Source organism: Diabrotica virgifera, chromosome 5 (genome assembly GCF_917563875.1).
Source record: "Diabrotica virgifera virgifera chromosome 5, PGI_DIABVI_V3a".
NCBI lineage: Eukaryota > Metazoa > Arthropoda > Insecta > Coleoptera > Chrysomelidae > Diabrotica > Diabrotica virgifera.
In genome coordinates this window covers 157,019,153-157,037,768 of record NC_065447.1, presented here as the reverse complement: position 1 = coordinate 157,037,768, position 18,616 = coordinate 157,019,153, and the positions used below count along the sequence as shown (strand labels likewise).

The window sequence follows — 18,616 nt, the reverse complement described above, 5'->3', positions numbered from 1 at the left end:
CATCTTTCAAAACAAAAATGGCTCCTAGTCCAGACAGCCACTGCGCATCCGCTAGGAAAAATATTCTGATTCGGATTTTTTGCACAATCTTACTCAAAAAGGACTCCTTTTAACAAATTTGCATGTTGCCAGGACCAAAAGGTGGTCGAAAATTTTTTAAACGTATTTCTTTTTGTTTTTTTCATAAAATTATTTTTTTTGCATGGAAAAAAGTTTTTTTAGGTTTTTTTGGATCATTCCAAACAGAAAAGATCTTTAGTGACTTTTCTCTAAAAATAATAGTTTTTGACATATAAGCGATTAAAAATTGAAAAATTGCGAAATCGGCCATTTTTAACCCTCAAAAACTATGTGAAAAACTGAAAATTTGAATGTTGCCAAGGAAGTAGATATTCTTTCAACATCGATTGATGAAATCCCGAAGAGTTTTTTGCAATACAATATTCAAAACTCCTTTGTTTTTTAATTGCTAATCAAGCGTGCGCGACACTATTTTCCACCGACAGTATGGTGCAAATGAAAGGAATAAATTCGTTAATTCGTAAACCGGCGACTTTAAGGTAAAATCCCGAAACAGGTCGATTTTTATTTTTAAGTTATGATATTGTGGCATATATGGTATACTAGTGACGTCATCCGTCTGGGCGTGATGACGTAATCGATGATTTCTTTAAATAAGAATAGGGGTCGCGTTTTAGCTCATTTGAAAGGTTCTTCAATTCTCTATTCAGTAATGTAAACAATTACATAATTATTTGTACAGGGTGTCCTTCTACTTCTTTTTTGTCAAATAATTTAATTTAATAAAAAATTTTTGGACACCCTGTATAAACAATTATGTAAATGTTTATATTACTGAATAGAGAATTGAAAAATCTTTCAAATGAGCTAGCACACGGCCCCTATTCTCATTTAAAAAAATCATCGATTACGTCATCACGTCCAGATGGATGACGTCACTAGTATACTATATATGCCACAATCTCATAACTTAAAAATAAAAATCGACCTGTTTCGGGATTTTTCCTTAAAATCGCCTGTTTACGAAATAACGAATTTATTCCTTTCATTTGCACCATACTGTCGGTGGAAAATATTGTCTCGCACGCTTGATTAGCAATTAAAAAACAAAGGAGTTTTGAATATTGTATTGCAAAAAACTCTTCGGGATTTCATCAATCGATGTTTAAAGAATATCTATCTACCTTGGTAACATTCAAATTTTCAGTTTTTCACATAGTTTTTGAGGGTTAAAAATGGCCAATTTCGCAATTTTTCAATTTTTAATCGCTTATATGTCAAAAACGATCATTTTTAGAGCAAAGTCACAAAAGACCTTTTCTGTTTGGAATGATCCAAAAAACCTAAAAAAAAATTTTTCCATGCAAAAAAATAATTTTAGGAAAAAAACAAAAAAAAAAACGTTTAAAAAATTTTTGACCAACTTTTGGTCCTGGCAACATGCAAATTTGTTAAAAGGAGTCCTTTTTGAGTAAGATTGTGCAAAAAATCCGAATCAGAATATTTTTCCTAGCGGATGCGCAGTGGCTTTCTGGACTATCCTGCCTAAACGTGAAAGTAAAATTAGATAGAGTACACATGAGGATATTTTGTTAATGAGTGCTTAATTAAGTGCCGGTTGTTCGAACGCGAATCAGCAATTATCATTATCAAATATTTAATTACTGTCACCAAACTGTCAATGTCAACTTTGTTTGGGTTGCTGAAAACATAATTAATTAAAATTATGAGGTTTATTATCAATTATGTTAATAATTATTGTTATATTAATTGATTATAGTCTCAGAATTGTAATCAATTGTTTTTAGCAACCCAACCAAAGTTGACATTGACAGTTGGTGAAAGTAATTAAATATTTGATAGTGCTCATTGTTGATTAGCGTTCGAACAACCGGCCCTAAATGTAATAGTCACAGGAATTATATGTTTAAATGTGTAGGCAAAGTAATGTAGAAAACAACGCACTTAGAAGTACAAAGTAACAAAAAAATAGTGTCAAACAATTCTAAACACAACAACTTTTCATCAAATAGTGGCATCGATGTAAAACGAACTGAGAATATTAAAATGACGACTGAGAACAAGTTTTCGTCGTTGTCCGATTGATAGCAGCACTAGTTGGGTCTCTAGGCTAGGTATCCCGTTTTATTCGACCATCCCGTTTTATCCAACTGTCCCCAGTGTTATTTCCTCTATCCAAGTTATTTTAATTCAAAACAAGTTTTTTATAAAATTTTATAGTGTAGAAAACGTTAAAAAAAACGGCCCTTTTTATATTTTCCTCCATTCCCAAAATACATCACTCGATTTGGCTGAAAATTTGTCCACAGATAGTCAAAACATAAGGCTTTAAGTGTGTAGAAGGATTTGAATTATATTACAATACCAAAAAAGTTACATGCAATAATATCAGAATCAAAAGTATATTAGTGCAGTCGGGATAACATTTGACCTTGCATGCCGAGCTGCCCAAAATTTTATTTTATGAATCTTTAGGGGAGTCAATAGTAGCCTAAATTTAAAATCGCGAATGAATTCCTCCGTTACGTTAGCCACCATCTTGATTTTTAAAGTTTTTTTAACTTTTTTTCAACTTTTCGACAGAAATGGTAGGAACTGAAATTGTTCCAAATAAGTCGTATTTACAATTATTACAATTTCTTTTTAACAATTTTTGTCGTGAGGTCGATATTTTCCGAGTAAATTGTACTTACAGTAGACGCCTATATTTTTGACTATGATATTGCATGTAACTTTTTTGGTATTGTAATATAATTCAAATGCTTCTAACCACTTAAATTCCTATGTTTTGGCTATCTGTGGGCAAATTTTCAGCCAAATCGATTATGATGTATTTTGGGAATGGAGGAAAATGTAAACAACGGTATTTTAACGTTTTCTACATCTAATCATAAAATTTGATCAAAAACTTGTTTTGAATCAAAATAACTTGTTATAATGTCATATAATGACATTTTTGAGGCCCTTCTATTAAAATATTATGTTTTCCATTGATACTTTACGATGAAAAATGCAAATTTGTTTAAATAAACACCAAATTACTGTAAAATCGCATAAAATACAATTTTGAGAAAAAAATAAGAAGATTTTTTGACCCTAAATATCTTAATTTTACGTCTCGCAGAAGCTATATACCAATTTTCAGACAAATCGGAGATCTGAAATTTTTTTTTGATCCAAAATTGAGTGATTTGAGATGGAATTACCCCTATACATAAAAAGGGTGATTAAAATAATTGTGAAAATTACCGAGGAATAGCTGTAACCGGATCTGAGTCGAATATATGAAAAGGTTTTAAAGAACCGAATCGAGAGAGAATACTTAGATTCTGAAGTAGAAGAACAGGAACAATTTATCGAATTAATTAGTTAGATGAGTCATGAACTTAAAGCACTCTTAACTATCATTCACTCGTGCATATACACCAAATCAGAAGAACACATGAGTAAAGTCCAATTTAAATTCAGACTCGGTACGAGCGAAGTACTTTTCAGCTTAAAAGTTCTAATGCAGAGAGCCACAAATGCCAAATGTGATGTGTTTGCATGTTTTACTGATTTAGAGAAAGCCTTTAAGAAAATACATACCACATGGGAAACTAATCGATATCCTAAAAATATCTGGACTCAAGCCACACACAGCTTCACAGCCAGAAAAGGAGTTCGACAGGGTTGCACACTGTCACCAGCACTTATTTAACATATATACCTTCTCTGAAAACATCTTTAGAGAAGACCTGAATGGATCAGAAGAAGTTAAATGGCCTAGTTATAAACAATATTAGATAAATATTCAGACGATACCGTATTGCTTTCAGATAGTGCGCAGGGACTTCAAACAATGACTGTAGAAATATGTTACAAATACGACTTAACATCAAATTGTAAGAAGACAAAATAATGATAGTCAGTTAGAACACCTCAATAGACGACCAAATTACAATATATCGTTAGAAAAAGTGGAAAAATGTGCTACCTAGGCTGCAATATTAAGTATTCCTGGGATCATAGCTACAAAATAAAAACTCGTATTGAAAAAGCTAGAGCAAATTTTAACAAAATGAAAAAAGTGCTCTGCACAAGAGATTTGAAGTTGGAGCTAAGAGTTAGGTTGGCTAGGTGCTACGTTTTCTCGACTTTGTTTTATGAAAAGGAAGCTTGCACCTTGAATGCTGCATCAATGAAAAAACTAGAATCATTCGAGCTGTGGGTATACAGAAGGGTTATGAAAATATCGTGGACAGAACACGTCAAAAACAAAGAGGTTCTGAGAAAAATGAATAAAGAAATGGAAATCTTAAATACCATCAAAACAAGACATATCTCGGACATATTGCATGTGGAGAGAGATACAACTTGCTCCAGTTGATTATACAGGGAAAGATTCAAGGAGAAAGAAGCATAGGGAGACGCAGAATATCGTGGTTGCGCAACCTGAGAGAATGGTATGGATCATTTACATCAAATGAACTTTTCAGAGCAGCCGTCTCTAAAATCCGAATAGCTATGATAATTGCCGACCTCCGTCGTGGAGATGGCACTCAAAGAAGAAGAAGATTGAAAAAGCCAGATGCTCTTTTAAAGGTTTTAGGAATATTATCTGCAACTGCAGCCAATTATCTTGTACATCTATAATAAATACAGGGTGTCCCGGAAAATAGTGCGTTCCTTGAAGGTATGAAGAGAATACATAATTTAGAACAAAAAAGACCTATACCATTTTTTTCTAAAGTTAACCGTTTCCAAAAAAAAAGATAACATTGTTTTCCATATACCTGTATCTTAATGTTTGGAAATTTTAATAAACTGGCAACATCGTACGCGCTACGGAATAATAACAGATAATAAGAACTCGTTTGTGATTGTGATTTATTTACAATATTTAAAATAATCCAACCTAATAGTAGGTATTTACTATTTGTTTTTGTTTACTAAAATTATTTTCTTTTGAAATGCATGAAATACCTATTGCACAATTTTAAACGAATTACACATCTTTTAACATAAAAACACATTTTTTAACTGAATTAGAATTAGGTATTTAGTAAGGTTTAAATATGTTGAATGCTGTGTATTGCTGAGGGCTTTAACTGAACTAGGTACATAGTTTACAGCGGAACTTAAATACACCAGATAATGTCTCAGTAATTTGTTCACTTGTGAACTGAAATAATTAAGTTGTACTTACTTGAAAATAATTATTATACTGAATAGATGTTTCAAGTAACCCACTTTCACAAACATCATTCTTACGACGAGAAATACCGGCAAAACATTTTGAAAGAAATTAATTATTATGCCTCTCCATTTAGTCATCTGACATAAATAATCAACGTAATAACATAATAGGTACTCACGATCCGAAAACATTTTAGGCATTGACACTAAACAGGATTCTTTAAAACTATCTGTTTACTATCTGTCTTCTATCTTCTATCTATTTACATGGGACATGGGACTGTCTATTGTCTATGCTTAAATTTGCGTACCGCACATAGTTGACAGATTTAAATTTGTATACCAAAATGTGTTTTAATTTTTTGGTCAAACGGTTGCATTTAGAAAAAAATGTTACGAGAGTTTTTTTTTCTACATGGTGCCTTCTACGTATGCCTTTAAGGAACGCACTATTTTCCGGGACACCCGTACATATAGGAAGCCTGCTTGTATCCACAATTTTCCTTGGTACCTATTAGTCTTTAGTTTTGCATCATCAATAAAACAATAGTGTTGTGGCAATATCAATATTTTCTGTTGACGATAATATTATATATATTTGATTAGTCATTTTTTTATATTTCATGAATTTAAAAAAATGTTTTAAATTTCTGCAACATAGAAATCATATTGACAAGATAACACTCTTAAGGTCTCTGCCCACTACACCGTGTCATAATATGACCGTATCAGACAAAAAAATATTCTTTGCATTGTAGAGTATGGGATCATGCCCACTAGAGCATTCCGTCACCGGGAAACACCGTCGCTTGCCATGCACGGTTCTTCAAGGATTATTGCCGGCGAGAATATTTTGGTGGTGCCGATACGCTACGTGTATGACACGATATGTTGTCAAACCGGTATACGCAGGCAGCAAGACGGGGAGTATATGGGTTACAACAGCGTATGATGACCGTAGTAAACCCGTTATAAACGTGTTGCACTTGTCTTACTGTCAGTTCAACAAGACGTGTGTACACATTCGGTAACATGGAAGACGAAAAATTAATTGAAATTGTTCGGAAATACTTATTTATCTATCATTTAAAGCATCCGGAGTATATAGGTAGTATCAAAACGACATTGCTTGGAATGAAATTGGTGAGCAACTAAAAAAATCCAGTATGTAAAATTATTATTTATTTATGCATATTGGCATTAATTAAGAAAAAAGTACCAACTTCTTTGAATTTAGATCCGAATTGGTAACTTGTACCTACTGATTTCAGTATAACAATGATACACAAAATTAAAAAATCAGAACGTGCATATTTAAAAACATTCTGCTTCTTGCAGTACCGTCTTCTATCGGAGGATGGCTACCATCACAACAATTTTAACTTTGTTAGCTGCAGCTCTAAACAATTGTATTGAACTGCATCCGCACCACTCCCTTAAATTTCGCAACCAGGAAATGCTTCTACGTCCCACATTTCTTTTTCCCGAGATTTTTCCTTAGATTATGAGCCTTAGTAGGGAGTACTTTTCGCCTCTCATTATGTGGACTAGGTATTCCAGTTTTATCGTTTGTGTTGTTTTTATGACTTTACATTCCTTCCCCATCTTCAGCAAAACATCTTGATTTGTCACTTTATATCTGTCCATGGTATTTTTCACATTCTCCTGTAGCACCACATCTCGAATGCCTCAATGTTTTTGATTTTTATCTTTTTCAGTGTCCAAGCTTCCATGCCGTACAACAGTACGGAGAAAACATAGCACCTTAACATTCTTGTTCTTAATTTTAAATTTATGTCCCGCAGAATAGGAACTTTTTCATTTTGATAAATGATTGTCTGGCTATTTCTACTCGCCTCTTAATTTCTCTTGTCTGGTCATTAGTATCAGTGAACCAAACACCTAAACATTTGTAGGACGTAACTCTTTTCACTTGCTTACTATTTATGGTTAAATTTACATATATCTTGTTAGTTACAATCATAAATTTAGTCTTTTTGATGTTCATTTTTAGACCACACTTGTTGGTATGAGTGTTTATGTTTTACAGCAAATACTGTAAATTTTCTAGGTTATATGTTACTATTAGCGTGTCATCATCGTATTGTATATTGTTAATTAACTCTCCCTTAATGTTCATACCAATGTTTTGCTCTAGGAGCGCTTCTTGACATATTGTTTCGCTATATATATTGAATAGTAGTGGAAAAACACACAACTCTGACGCACACCTCGACGAATCTTAATTTCTTCGGTTAACTCATTATCAACTTAGATTTTTAGTTACTGTTTGTTTCAATGTTTCCAAACATTGAAAAGCTATTATTTTTTTATGTATTGCCATGTATAACCACTTTTTTATTTGAGTCAATCTAATTGTCCGTCTGGTGTTTGGCAGTTATCTGCGAATCTATTGCCTACATTAAAAGCTTAAGACATTGCAAATACAAGTTGGTAAAACAATCTTTTCCGCATACTTTGGCTTTAACTACTCGTCAAAGGCGATAATTAAATAATTGGTGTTTCATAATATGTGTTACTGATTGCTGTGATGGATGAGCTCTTACAAGATTATGTTCAAGGAAAAAGCTTCGTGTTCTATAACACATGGTATCTTTACCATCGATCCAGGAAGAATTTTATCATCGCAAATATTGAATTTACTTTTTATTATAGCTTTTTCGATTTTTGTTTCGACAAATACCACATCAGTAAATCACAAGTAGAAAAAACTACTCTAACAACTAAGAGAACTACTATAACTAAGAGAACGGGAAATATACGGATGTGGGACCGTGCAAGTTCGGCAAAGCGACCCCTATTTCTACGCTCTGCAACTTTATTCGCACTTTTAATTATATTGTCCAATTATATTAGTCCTGGTTACTGGATAATTGTCAAGACCATAGTCCAAAAAATAATAAGAAGAAAAAATAAGATTCAGGTTATGTTATCAAAACGTAAACAATTGTATGTAGTAATTAAAATTAGTTATTAAAATGCAGTACTGCAAGAAAAATACAATTAATTAAATTTACCTTTATATAATAATTGCATATCATATCAATATTGTGGAGCAATATATAATTTTTCTGGTTCAATGACAGAAGGTATGAAATATACGTCAATTTGACAATTTCAATTGACAATATGAATTATTTAAGATAATTGCAATATTTCTCCGCGACTCGCGCACGGTCGTTTCTCGTTTCCCTTCTAAGTACTTGCACACCGCGAATACTGTTGATACGTTCTAGTGGGCATAGTGGACCGTTTCGTGTTCTTTTCCGTTCCTGTTACGTTCATAGCACGGTCATGGTATGAAACGGTGAAGAAGGCAGAGAGCTTTATACATATAAAATATTATATTTTAACATTTTTAGCTGGAGAGTTTGCTCTTGAAACGTACGGAGACGGAGACGGTAAACTAGATGGTTCAAATTTAGGAAAATTTATGTATTGTATGGGTATAAATCCTAGTCTAGAGTATTTAAAAGGTGCAGGAATGACAGAAAAAGAAGGTAAGATAAAAACGTTAATTATACTACTAAGCAGCAAAATTAACGCACCAGCTGTAGTCCAGGTTGTAGCTTCGCATTTGATTCGAAAAATATTAGGATTAAATTTTTTTCACCTTCGTGCTTGAAACTGTCCCCTATTACCAAATTTGCTTGTTGCCAGGTTCGAAAATCGGTCAAAAAATTTTTAAACATATCTTTTTGTTTTTCTCCTAAAACTAATTTTTTTGCATCGGTTTTTTTGGTTTCTTGGACCATTCCAAATAGAAAATGTTTTAAGTGACTTTTCTCTAAATGTGATATTTTTCGAGATATAAGCGATTGAAAATTTAAAAATTGCAAAATCGGCTATTTGTAATCCTCAAAAACTATGTGAAAAACTGAGAATTTCAATGTTACCAAGGTGCGTAGATATTCCATGAACATCGCTTGATGAAATTCCGAAGAGTTTTTTTACAATACAATATTGAAAATCTTTTAATCTTTTAGCTCCTTTAATCTTTAATCCTTTAATCTTTTAGTCTTTTAAATGCTAATCAATCGGGCGCGACACTATTTTTAACCGTTGCATGTATGATGTAATATGCGGGAAACATTTTAAGTTTAAAAAATGTTAAAAAAATTTTTGACCCATTTTGGACCCTGGCAACATGCAAATTTGATAATAGGTTAGGTTAGGATAATAGGGAACTTTTTCAAGCAAGATGGTAAAAAAAATTGAATCAGAATATTTTTTCGCTCATATATTTACGCATATTACATAATATATACATGCAGAGGTTGAAAACAGTGTCGCGCCCGCTTGATTAACAATTAAAAAACAAAGGGGTTTTCGATACTGTATTGCAAAAAACTCTTCAGTATTTCATCAACCGATGTTTAACTAATATCTACTTACCTTGGTAACGTTGTAATTTTCAGTTTTTCACATAGTTTTTGAGGGTTAAAAATGGCCGATTTCGCAATTTTTAAATTTTTGATCGCTTATGTCAAAAACTATCAACTTTAGAGAAAAGTCGATAAAGACCTTTTCTGTCTGGAATGATCCAAAAAACCTAAAAAAACTTTGTTCGATGCAAAAAAAATTTTTAGGAAAAAACAAAAAAAACGTTCAAAAAAATTTTGACCACTTTTTGACCCTGGCAAAATGCAAATTTGTTAAAAGGGGACCTTTTCAAGTAAGACGGTGAAACAAAATCGAATCCGAATATTTTTCGGAATAAATGCGAAGCTACAACCTGGACTACTTAAAAATTGGACATTTTTGTTATCTCGAATTTCCTAAACCTATTGTCCGATTTTAGTGATTTTTTTATTATGTTATAGCCTTGTTCTTTAAAAGTATCGATGTAGATGTCGTAATAATGTTACAGAACAGGTAAATGTCATTGTATACCGGGTGTGTCAATCATATTGTGTTTTTTTCCTCAAAGTTCGGAACACCCTGTGGAATATTCTAGCATATAAAAATATTGAGATTAAAACTCAGTTGTAGTCTCGTATTTTCTCAACATTCTATTTTTTGATTCATTCCCTTTTGTTGGATAATAAAAAGTTGGGTACATTACCAACTAGTCACTCCATTTGCTGCAAAATGCAACAATTGCATATAGGTGCAACAAAAATACTACTTTTACAATAAAATTAGTGTGGGGAAATGAAAAGATGATGAAGAGAGTAAGATGAATATATAACAGATATGTACGAATAGACGGATACAAACTGAATGGAGTTAGGCTAGCAAGATATGCAAGAGAACGACAACTCGGCACTCAAGGATGGATACGGCCAATTTGCATGCCTGTCAAAGACAGTAGATCAAAATAGATAGTGATGGTGACTAGGAAATTAAATATTAAAATAAGAATAATGTACTGAAAATAGATAAAGAAGAATAATTAATAAAAACAAAACAAATCAAGGGCGTCAGGAAAGGATCTTCTATCACTTTCCCAGGTATCTTAACCTGCTGTAAAATATATTAAATCAGTAACTGTAAATATGAAGGAATAATAAGAAATGATATGCAAAATAAACAAATATTTAGTAAAGATAACTACTAGATTTTTGACAATCTCTGAGTTAAACAAAGTGAATATTTCGTGATTCTAAAATGACAAGGGTGATACTTTACAATAATATATACTATACTATAACAACAGTCATGTTATTTGTTACAAAATTTAAATACAGTACCACCTCTTACTTACAATATATGGTAAAACTCGCATGAGAATAAACCGTTACCAAATAATTATAGTACGCTTTCTACGTACAGCCAAGTTAAATACCGAAAATAGGAACAATAATATAAATAAGTAGGCACAAGCCTGACTAAGTAAAATAGAACAAGGAAGTGAACTAAGTACCGTTAAGTAAATTTAAGGTAAGTTAAAGATATAATATATAAACGACTCAAATATACAAACGACTTAAAATGACCGAATAAATGAAGTAAAGCGAATTAATAATGAAATACGTGGGAAACAAGCAATCAATAATATGAACTAAATTTACCGAATGAAATGGAATCAACCAAATTAACAACAAAATACAAGAATATCTTTTTTTTTTTTTGGCAGATACGCAGATGCGATTTCAATGTAGAGTACCGCAGGATTATACATAAGTTGGGGAACTAAATAAACTAATATGTAAGTTATATAAAAAGTGCAAGCTAAATCTTAAAAAAAATTATTAAACATTGTGTATTAACTAAATGTCTGTGATATTAAACGTCATAGCTACTAAAAGTCACAAAAATAAATGTTCCCAAAAAAAACCTATTCATCGAACGACTTCCCAAAAAGGTTCGATGCTGCATTCCAGAAAAACCAGCACACTGAGGGTGCTAACCTGTCTTTCCCGTAGGTCCATATGTAAAGAAAATCAGGAGCTGGAACGCCCCATAACTTGTTCCCCAAATGACTTGACTGGGCTGGAATATGTCCCTCTCAGGTGGTTGAGGGGTCTACGACTTCACATGTTGATTTTTATATTACTTCCCAAATGGCTAAAACAAACATTATCCCAGTCTTAGTTTCAATTTCCAATCGAACATGTGTGAGAAAAAAAACAAAAGAAGAAATAATGGGGAAGAGGTTTTTAGAATGAACAGCAATACAAAAAAACCCATTAGCAAAGCTTATCAGATGTGAAAAGGTACGAGTGTGACCTTGATGCAGAATTTAAATACAGAAGATATGATTTCTTTAAATAATTATAGGATAATTATAAATAGAAATGGTACTGGAAGAATTTTAAAAATTTTTTAAATTTAGTAAAACCAAAAAAAAAACTATTAGAATTTCCTCTGAATAAATTTTGCACACATTGGAATGATTAAAGATACTAAATTCAATAATTAACAAATTTACTGGGAAATTTGAATTGGAAAGCCATAATTTCGATGTACATACAAATAATGTAAGATGCCAGGTCATTAACTTTTTAGGTAAAAAAATATGGATTTATTTACCGGATGATTTTATTAAGGTTCCATCGAGGTTCTTCAATCCTTACTCCAGAAAACAATTGGTACTATCCTCTCACTACTGAACTGGAGGCGTTAACTAAAAGCCTTCAACTTTAGTTGGAATTATCAACCCGCCATTTTGGGTACTACAACCGAACTATTTCGAGCTCACAAGTCAAGTGGTCAGCGAACTACGCTTCTCCCACAAGGAAACGTCAACTTATCTCAGAACACGAAATAATAATTCTCCCTAGGTGGCGTAAGTACGTTCTGTAAACACCGAAGTGTCACGTCACCAAACAAATTTTAAATATTTATAAGAGAAGATACTAATTATAAATAATTAATTACGATAAACTTAGAGAAATTAATTAAGGGATTAAGAGAAAATAATTATAAAACTAATTAAAGATATTAAAAATACTTTAGTAACGGGACGGATCGTTACAAAGGGATCCACAAATTGTGTTATTGCTCGACAGCTTTGTTCGCCGAGCAAATCGGTTCAAACCAAAATGACTAATACGAGTTGCACACATATTTCAGTTTTGTTTAGTAGTTTGTTCGAATACGAAACGAATTTATTTGTATGCACTAGCGGCGGCGTTTTCCATAAAATCAAGCATCGTCGCCTTCCTGAGCACGTGTTGTTTCTTTCTCCTTCAAAAATGACAGATCATCATAATACTACAGATTTGGTACATATACGTCATCACTTCCAACGCTGCTATGTTTTAATCTGTTAACTTTTTTTTCTTCCTTCTGTATAGCCTGCTCTTAATGAATCAATCTTTTTCTTTACTGTTTATTTTGTTGTATCAGATTCATTTCTTTAACGTTGTCAATAGACTTTCATATGCTTTGTCTGTCTTAAGTCGATCACTGTACTCGCGACATTTAATCTTCCATTTATACGGAAAGCTACGATATAGTAATTCTATAAATTCTAATAAAAACGTTCTATTTATCTGGCGAAGATCCGTCGTATTGAAACAATTCATTGAGAAATATAGACTTTTAATTTAAAATAAATATTTTAAAAATAAATGAATGCGCCACTTAGGGAAAAACAGTCGGTTTTTAAAATTGTTATACCCCTACAATTCAGATTTGCTGGACTTGAAGTGCGTATCGAACAAGTTCGACAGAAATAATCAAGCTGAACCTGATTATTCCATCATTTTTGCAGGCCAACAAAAACGACAGTTTTCGAGACACACACTTCCGTTTTGCGTCATTTTTGCTCGAACAGATTTGTTCGTCGAACAATAACGCAATTTAACGTTGTCAATAGACTTTCATATGCTTTGTCTGTCTTAAGTCGATCACTGTACTCGCGACATTTAATCTTCCATTTATACGGAAAGCTACGATATAGTAATTCTATAAATTCTAATAAAAACGTTCTATTTATCTGGCGAAGATCCGTCGTATTGAAACAATTCATTGAGAAATATAGACTTTTAATTTAAAATAAATGTTTTAAAAATAAATCAATGCGCCACTTAGGGATAAACAGTCGGTTTTTAAAATTGTTATACCCCTACAACTCAGATTTGCTGGACTTGAAGTGCGTATCGAACAAGTTCGACAGAAATAATCAAGCTGAACCTGATTATTCCATCATTTTTGCAGGCCAACAAAAACGACAGTTTTCAAGACACACACTTCCGTTTTGCGTCATTTTTGTTCGAACAGATTTGTTCGTCGAACAAAACTGTCGAGGAATAACGCAATTTGTGGGCCCTTTTAGAAAATATTCGCTCTTCACGCATTTTGATTTTTGTGGATAGGACACTCTGATCCAAAGAAATTGAATTTTTTCCGTCGAGCTGATACAAATTTTATTTAAAAAATTGATTTTGCACGCGGAACTTCCATTTAAAATCGCGGGTCGTTTCAAGCGTTGTTTATGAAAAAACGGTTCATTCTACACAAAAAGTGCTAAAAACAGTTTTGTTCAAAATTATCTCAGCGACATTTCTTGTTTGAAGAATTTGTTTCTGCAGCGTACAGATTCTTGGCAAATCGATGTTTTCAGTTTTCTTACCTCCCAGGTTCACTTCCAGGAACCATATTCTACACCTTAAAATTATATAATAATTATATATTAATTAAAATTATATAATATGTATATAATAGTTCAGTCATTTGGTCAAAAAAGGAAGTTACCTGGAAAGTTTTCCGAAAGTTTTGAAAATGGGTTATTTCGAATATCAACTTTGCTACCTCGTATCTCCGCCGCTCGCGCCGTTACTAACAAAATTGCGCATAATAACAGTTTTTTCGGAATACATATCTCCTTTCCGACCCATTTTATGAAAAAAACATTTATATGCCATAGAAAACCAAACTAGAAAAAATCTCCTAAAATTTATGTATTTATAATTTTTTCTGTAAAATCAATAGTATTCGCATACTAGCGTCACAAATTATTATTCATCTACACCACCACGCGTTTTTCGTATATTTTTCTAAAATATTCTACTATTGACGTCTTATTACACCGAGTCATTTGGCATGTTGATGAACCATTTTCATCTATTTGCAGTAACTACATCACGTACGTTCGATCGAAATATAAATCCAATGCCATAATGGTATTCGACGGATATCCTGAAGATGTAGCAACCCGTAGTCACAGTATAAAGAGGGACAGTAGACCTACTCTCCGAAAAATTGGAAGTAAAATCTTTAGTCGCGCATGGCGACCGCGCAATGTTTCCAGCCGCTTTTGCCCCACTCTCGCATTGCTAGTCGCATAGAAACGTACGGGTTTTAACAGGGAAAACCTGCATCCACCACTGGTGAATTACTAATTACGTACTGCCGGTATTACTTCTTGAGATCAAAGTGCCGACATGGAAGAGGTTTTACTGTCCCTCTTTATACTGTGCCGTAGTACAGTATAACAGAGTTAACAAAAACCCTCAAGGTCACTTGCACCGCATAAACGAACTTCCGCCGTCTCTTTTCCTCACGGTTGCAGATAAATCGGTATTACTATACCAAAATACACGGAGCAATCCCCACGATCACGAATAGCTGGTTCAGTAGACATACTTTTTGAAGAGACAAAATTCCAACTGTGCTACAAGTTGGAAATCCCAATTCCTGGGAAATGATGCGAGCAAGAACCGCCTCATTAGAATGTTAAAGACAAAAATTGAATGGGAAAATTTCTTGTCTTCACAAGCCACGGATGATGCGGATACGCTAATCATCAATAAAATGTTGTTCATTGTTCCTCCATCTTTGACATGTAAATGAAGTAGTACCGTAATTTATTGTTTTATCTGTTTTGTCCTTTGTGCAGTGTGGGTTATATGTTATGTGTAATTTTGCCATCACTCCTATTAAACAAATATCACGACATTCTAGTAGCTACCTTCCTGATTTGACGGAACGTCCTTAATACGCCCAAATACAAAATACTACGTATTTTGTATTTTGATAACGAAACCCGACTTGGGCTTCGAAACGTTAATAAAATCATTTTTTTGGTAAAATTGTGGCTTATTCCCATTAAAAATAGTTGATCTCTGTTGTATTTGTCTTCAGTTTGTTGTGTTTGTCTTTTACTCCTCTGGGTTCTTTTCTTTTCTTTCCTCTTAGGCTCCTTACTTTATTCCAGAAGCATCTGTTGTTGCCTCTGTAATTTTGGTTTAGTGATTCACCGAACTTCTTCTCTCTTTCTTTCCTTTTCTAACTAGTTCTTTCACTATGTTTCTGTGTTTTTGGTATTCTTTTTTATCTTGTTGCTCTCTTGTGCTATTGTATTTTTTCCATGCCTTTTTCTTTTTCCTCACTTCTTCCTGTGTATCTGCATTCCACCATTCCGTCTTTTGTTTAATTTTCTGACTGTTAGATTTCCGCATATCTCTTCTGCTTTCTTCATTATTATTTCTTTAAATTTTTCCCGTTTTTCCTCCATATCCATTTCTATTTCCTTTGTCTCCTCCATTTTGAATTCCTTATCAGTTTCTTCTTGATATCTCCTTTTCTTTTATTCACCTTTTGACTTTTTTATGGCTATTTTGCTGTATTCTATCTGTTCTTGTTGTACCGGTTTTCGCCATGTCATCTCTGCCATTACCAGTTTGTGATGAGTTCCGATCTCTGCTCTCTGTTCTGTCCAGACTTGTTTTATATTTTGTTTTATTTATTGCGTGTAGACTACGTAATCTATTATGCTTTTTGCATCTCTGCCTTCTGCTACAAATGTATATTTATTTTGTAGGACTTGTTGTGTAAACGAGTTTCCTATCAATAGGTCATTTGTCGTGCGGAGCTCGTACGCCAAAAACGATTGATTTTATGATTTTTTTTTATTTAGCCAATGCCTCGACAAATAATGGCCACTGGCATGGTAGGTACGGTGAATTTTTGCAGTTAGGTACCTAGTGTCATGTGTAGTGTGTGTGTTGAGTAAGTGTCTTGTTACTTTGCAATGTCATTGTCTTTGCAAAGAGACGCTAATTTTATCCGAACGTCTGCGATCCCTCCGGTGAGTACCGATCCCACAAGGACAGAAACTGCTTTCATTTATTAATTTATAATAAGCGAAAAATTTCTGACTCTGGTGAGATTCGAACTCACGACCATTCGGACCTTTCGATCCAAAGGTAGGCGCTCTTATCACTGAGCGAAAAAGGGGGTGAAAAAAATTATAAACAGATAAATTGTAGAAATTTTGTGCGTAAATATTTTTTTTTCACAAAATTTCACAAAATAACTGTTATTAGGCGCCATTTTTTCAATATGACGGCTCAAGTGGCGGAGATACGCGGTAGCAAAGTTGAGATTCGAAAAGAGCGTACCAAAATCCATAAAATTACTAATTTTCGAAACTCCCGGAAAACTTTCCAGGTAAAACTACCAAATGATTGGACTATAAATAAGTTTTACAATCCTAACGCCTATGATACTTTTTTAGGAGAAAAAAAATTAACACTCGATGAATGTTTAAACGCCTACGCAGAACTGAAAAAGTCAATAAAAGATTTTGGGTGTTACGAAGACTTTATTGAATGTTTAAAATTGTATGACAAAAACGAGAATGGTTTTATGTTAGTTGGAGAATTAAGTCATTCCCTATTAACTTTAGGTAAGTTTAAAAATTATAATAGAACAGACAAAAATATTGCATATTTTATTTTTAAAGTATATCTTTTTCCTTCTATTTTTTTTTTACTTTTTATTGCTAAATAAGTTGAGCTGACCTATCCTACGTATATTTATTATCAAGTAACTTGCATATTGCAGAGTCACAACTAATTTGTAGAGAAATTAATGAAATAATCTGATTTTGCTTATAACATTTAATTAGAAAAAGAAACAATGACGACAATAGAACAATTTTTTACGGCAACATTATAACAGTTTAGTACCTAGTATTTCCTCCTCTAGCTCTAATGATTGCCTACATCCTTCTAGGCATGCTCCGCAGAAAATCTTGGATGGTTTCTTGCGGAAGTCGATTTAATTCTTCCTGTGCAGCAATTCTTAATTCTGCAATTGAGTTTGGAGCTGGATTTCTTGCTCGTATACGTCTTTTTAGGATGTCCCATATATGTTCTATGGGATTTGCATCAGGGCTCATTGGTGGCCAGTCTAGAGCTTCAACTCCAACATCCTCAAGATATTTTATGACTGCTCCTGCGGTACGTGCACGGGCATTACCATGCATTATCACAAAGTTGTCATACCCAATGAAGCCGGCATAAGGAAAAACATGCTCTTCAAGGATGTTCCGTATGTACCAGTCAGCATTCATTCGAATATTCACCCCATAATAATGCCACCCCATAGCATTATGGAACCGCCACCAAAACTTACATGTTGTACAAGATTAAATTCTACGAAACGTTCCCCAGACCTTCTGTATACTCGATCACGTCCATTTGGTTTCCATAATTGTATCCTCGTTTCATCTGTGAAAAGAACTCTTCTCCATTGATGTTCGTTCCAGTTAACGTGAGCTCTTGCAAAGTGCAACCTTTGAGTTTTATGCCGTGGTAGAAAAAGTGGAACTCTGGCAGGCCGTTTTGGATTCATACCAACCTCTTTAAGTCTTCGACTCACAGTTTTGGCCCTTACATTAACCTGTCTTGTGATCAGTAACTCATTTTTGAGATAAGAAGCTGTAAGTGTACGATTTCCTAAAGATTTAAGTCTGAAATATTGGTCATCTCTTGGCGTTGTATATCTTTTTCGTCCTTGACCAGGTCGCCTTTTGTATTCCCCAGTCTCATTGTATCGCTTTACTATACGAGAAACAGTCGACTGATGGACATTCGCTATCCACGCAATATCTTCTTGTCTGTAACCCTCATTTCTTAAAGTAACAATTCTAGCACACATTTCCTCACTTAAATGTGGCATATCAGCAAGAAAACTGCAG

The 18,616-nt window shown here is 33.4% G+C and overlaps 1 protein-coding gene across 1 annotated transcript in view; it reads left to right on the top strand.

Annotated features, from left to right (window-relative positions):
* LOC114332842 (myosin light chain alkali-like) overlaps positions 1-18,616 on the top strand; it is a 42,236-nt gene that overhangs the window by 11,831 nt on the left and 11,789 nt on the right. The window contains exons 3-4 of the mRNA XM_028282621.2: positions 8,604-8,741; positions 17,150-17,320. Of these exons, the coding sequence (XP_028138422.1) occupies positions 8,604-8,741; positions 17,150-17,320 (309 nt within the window). The remainder of the gene's footprint in view (positions 1-8,603; positions 8,742-17,149; positions 17,321-18,616) is intronic.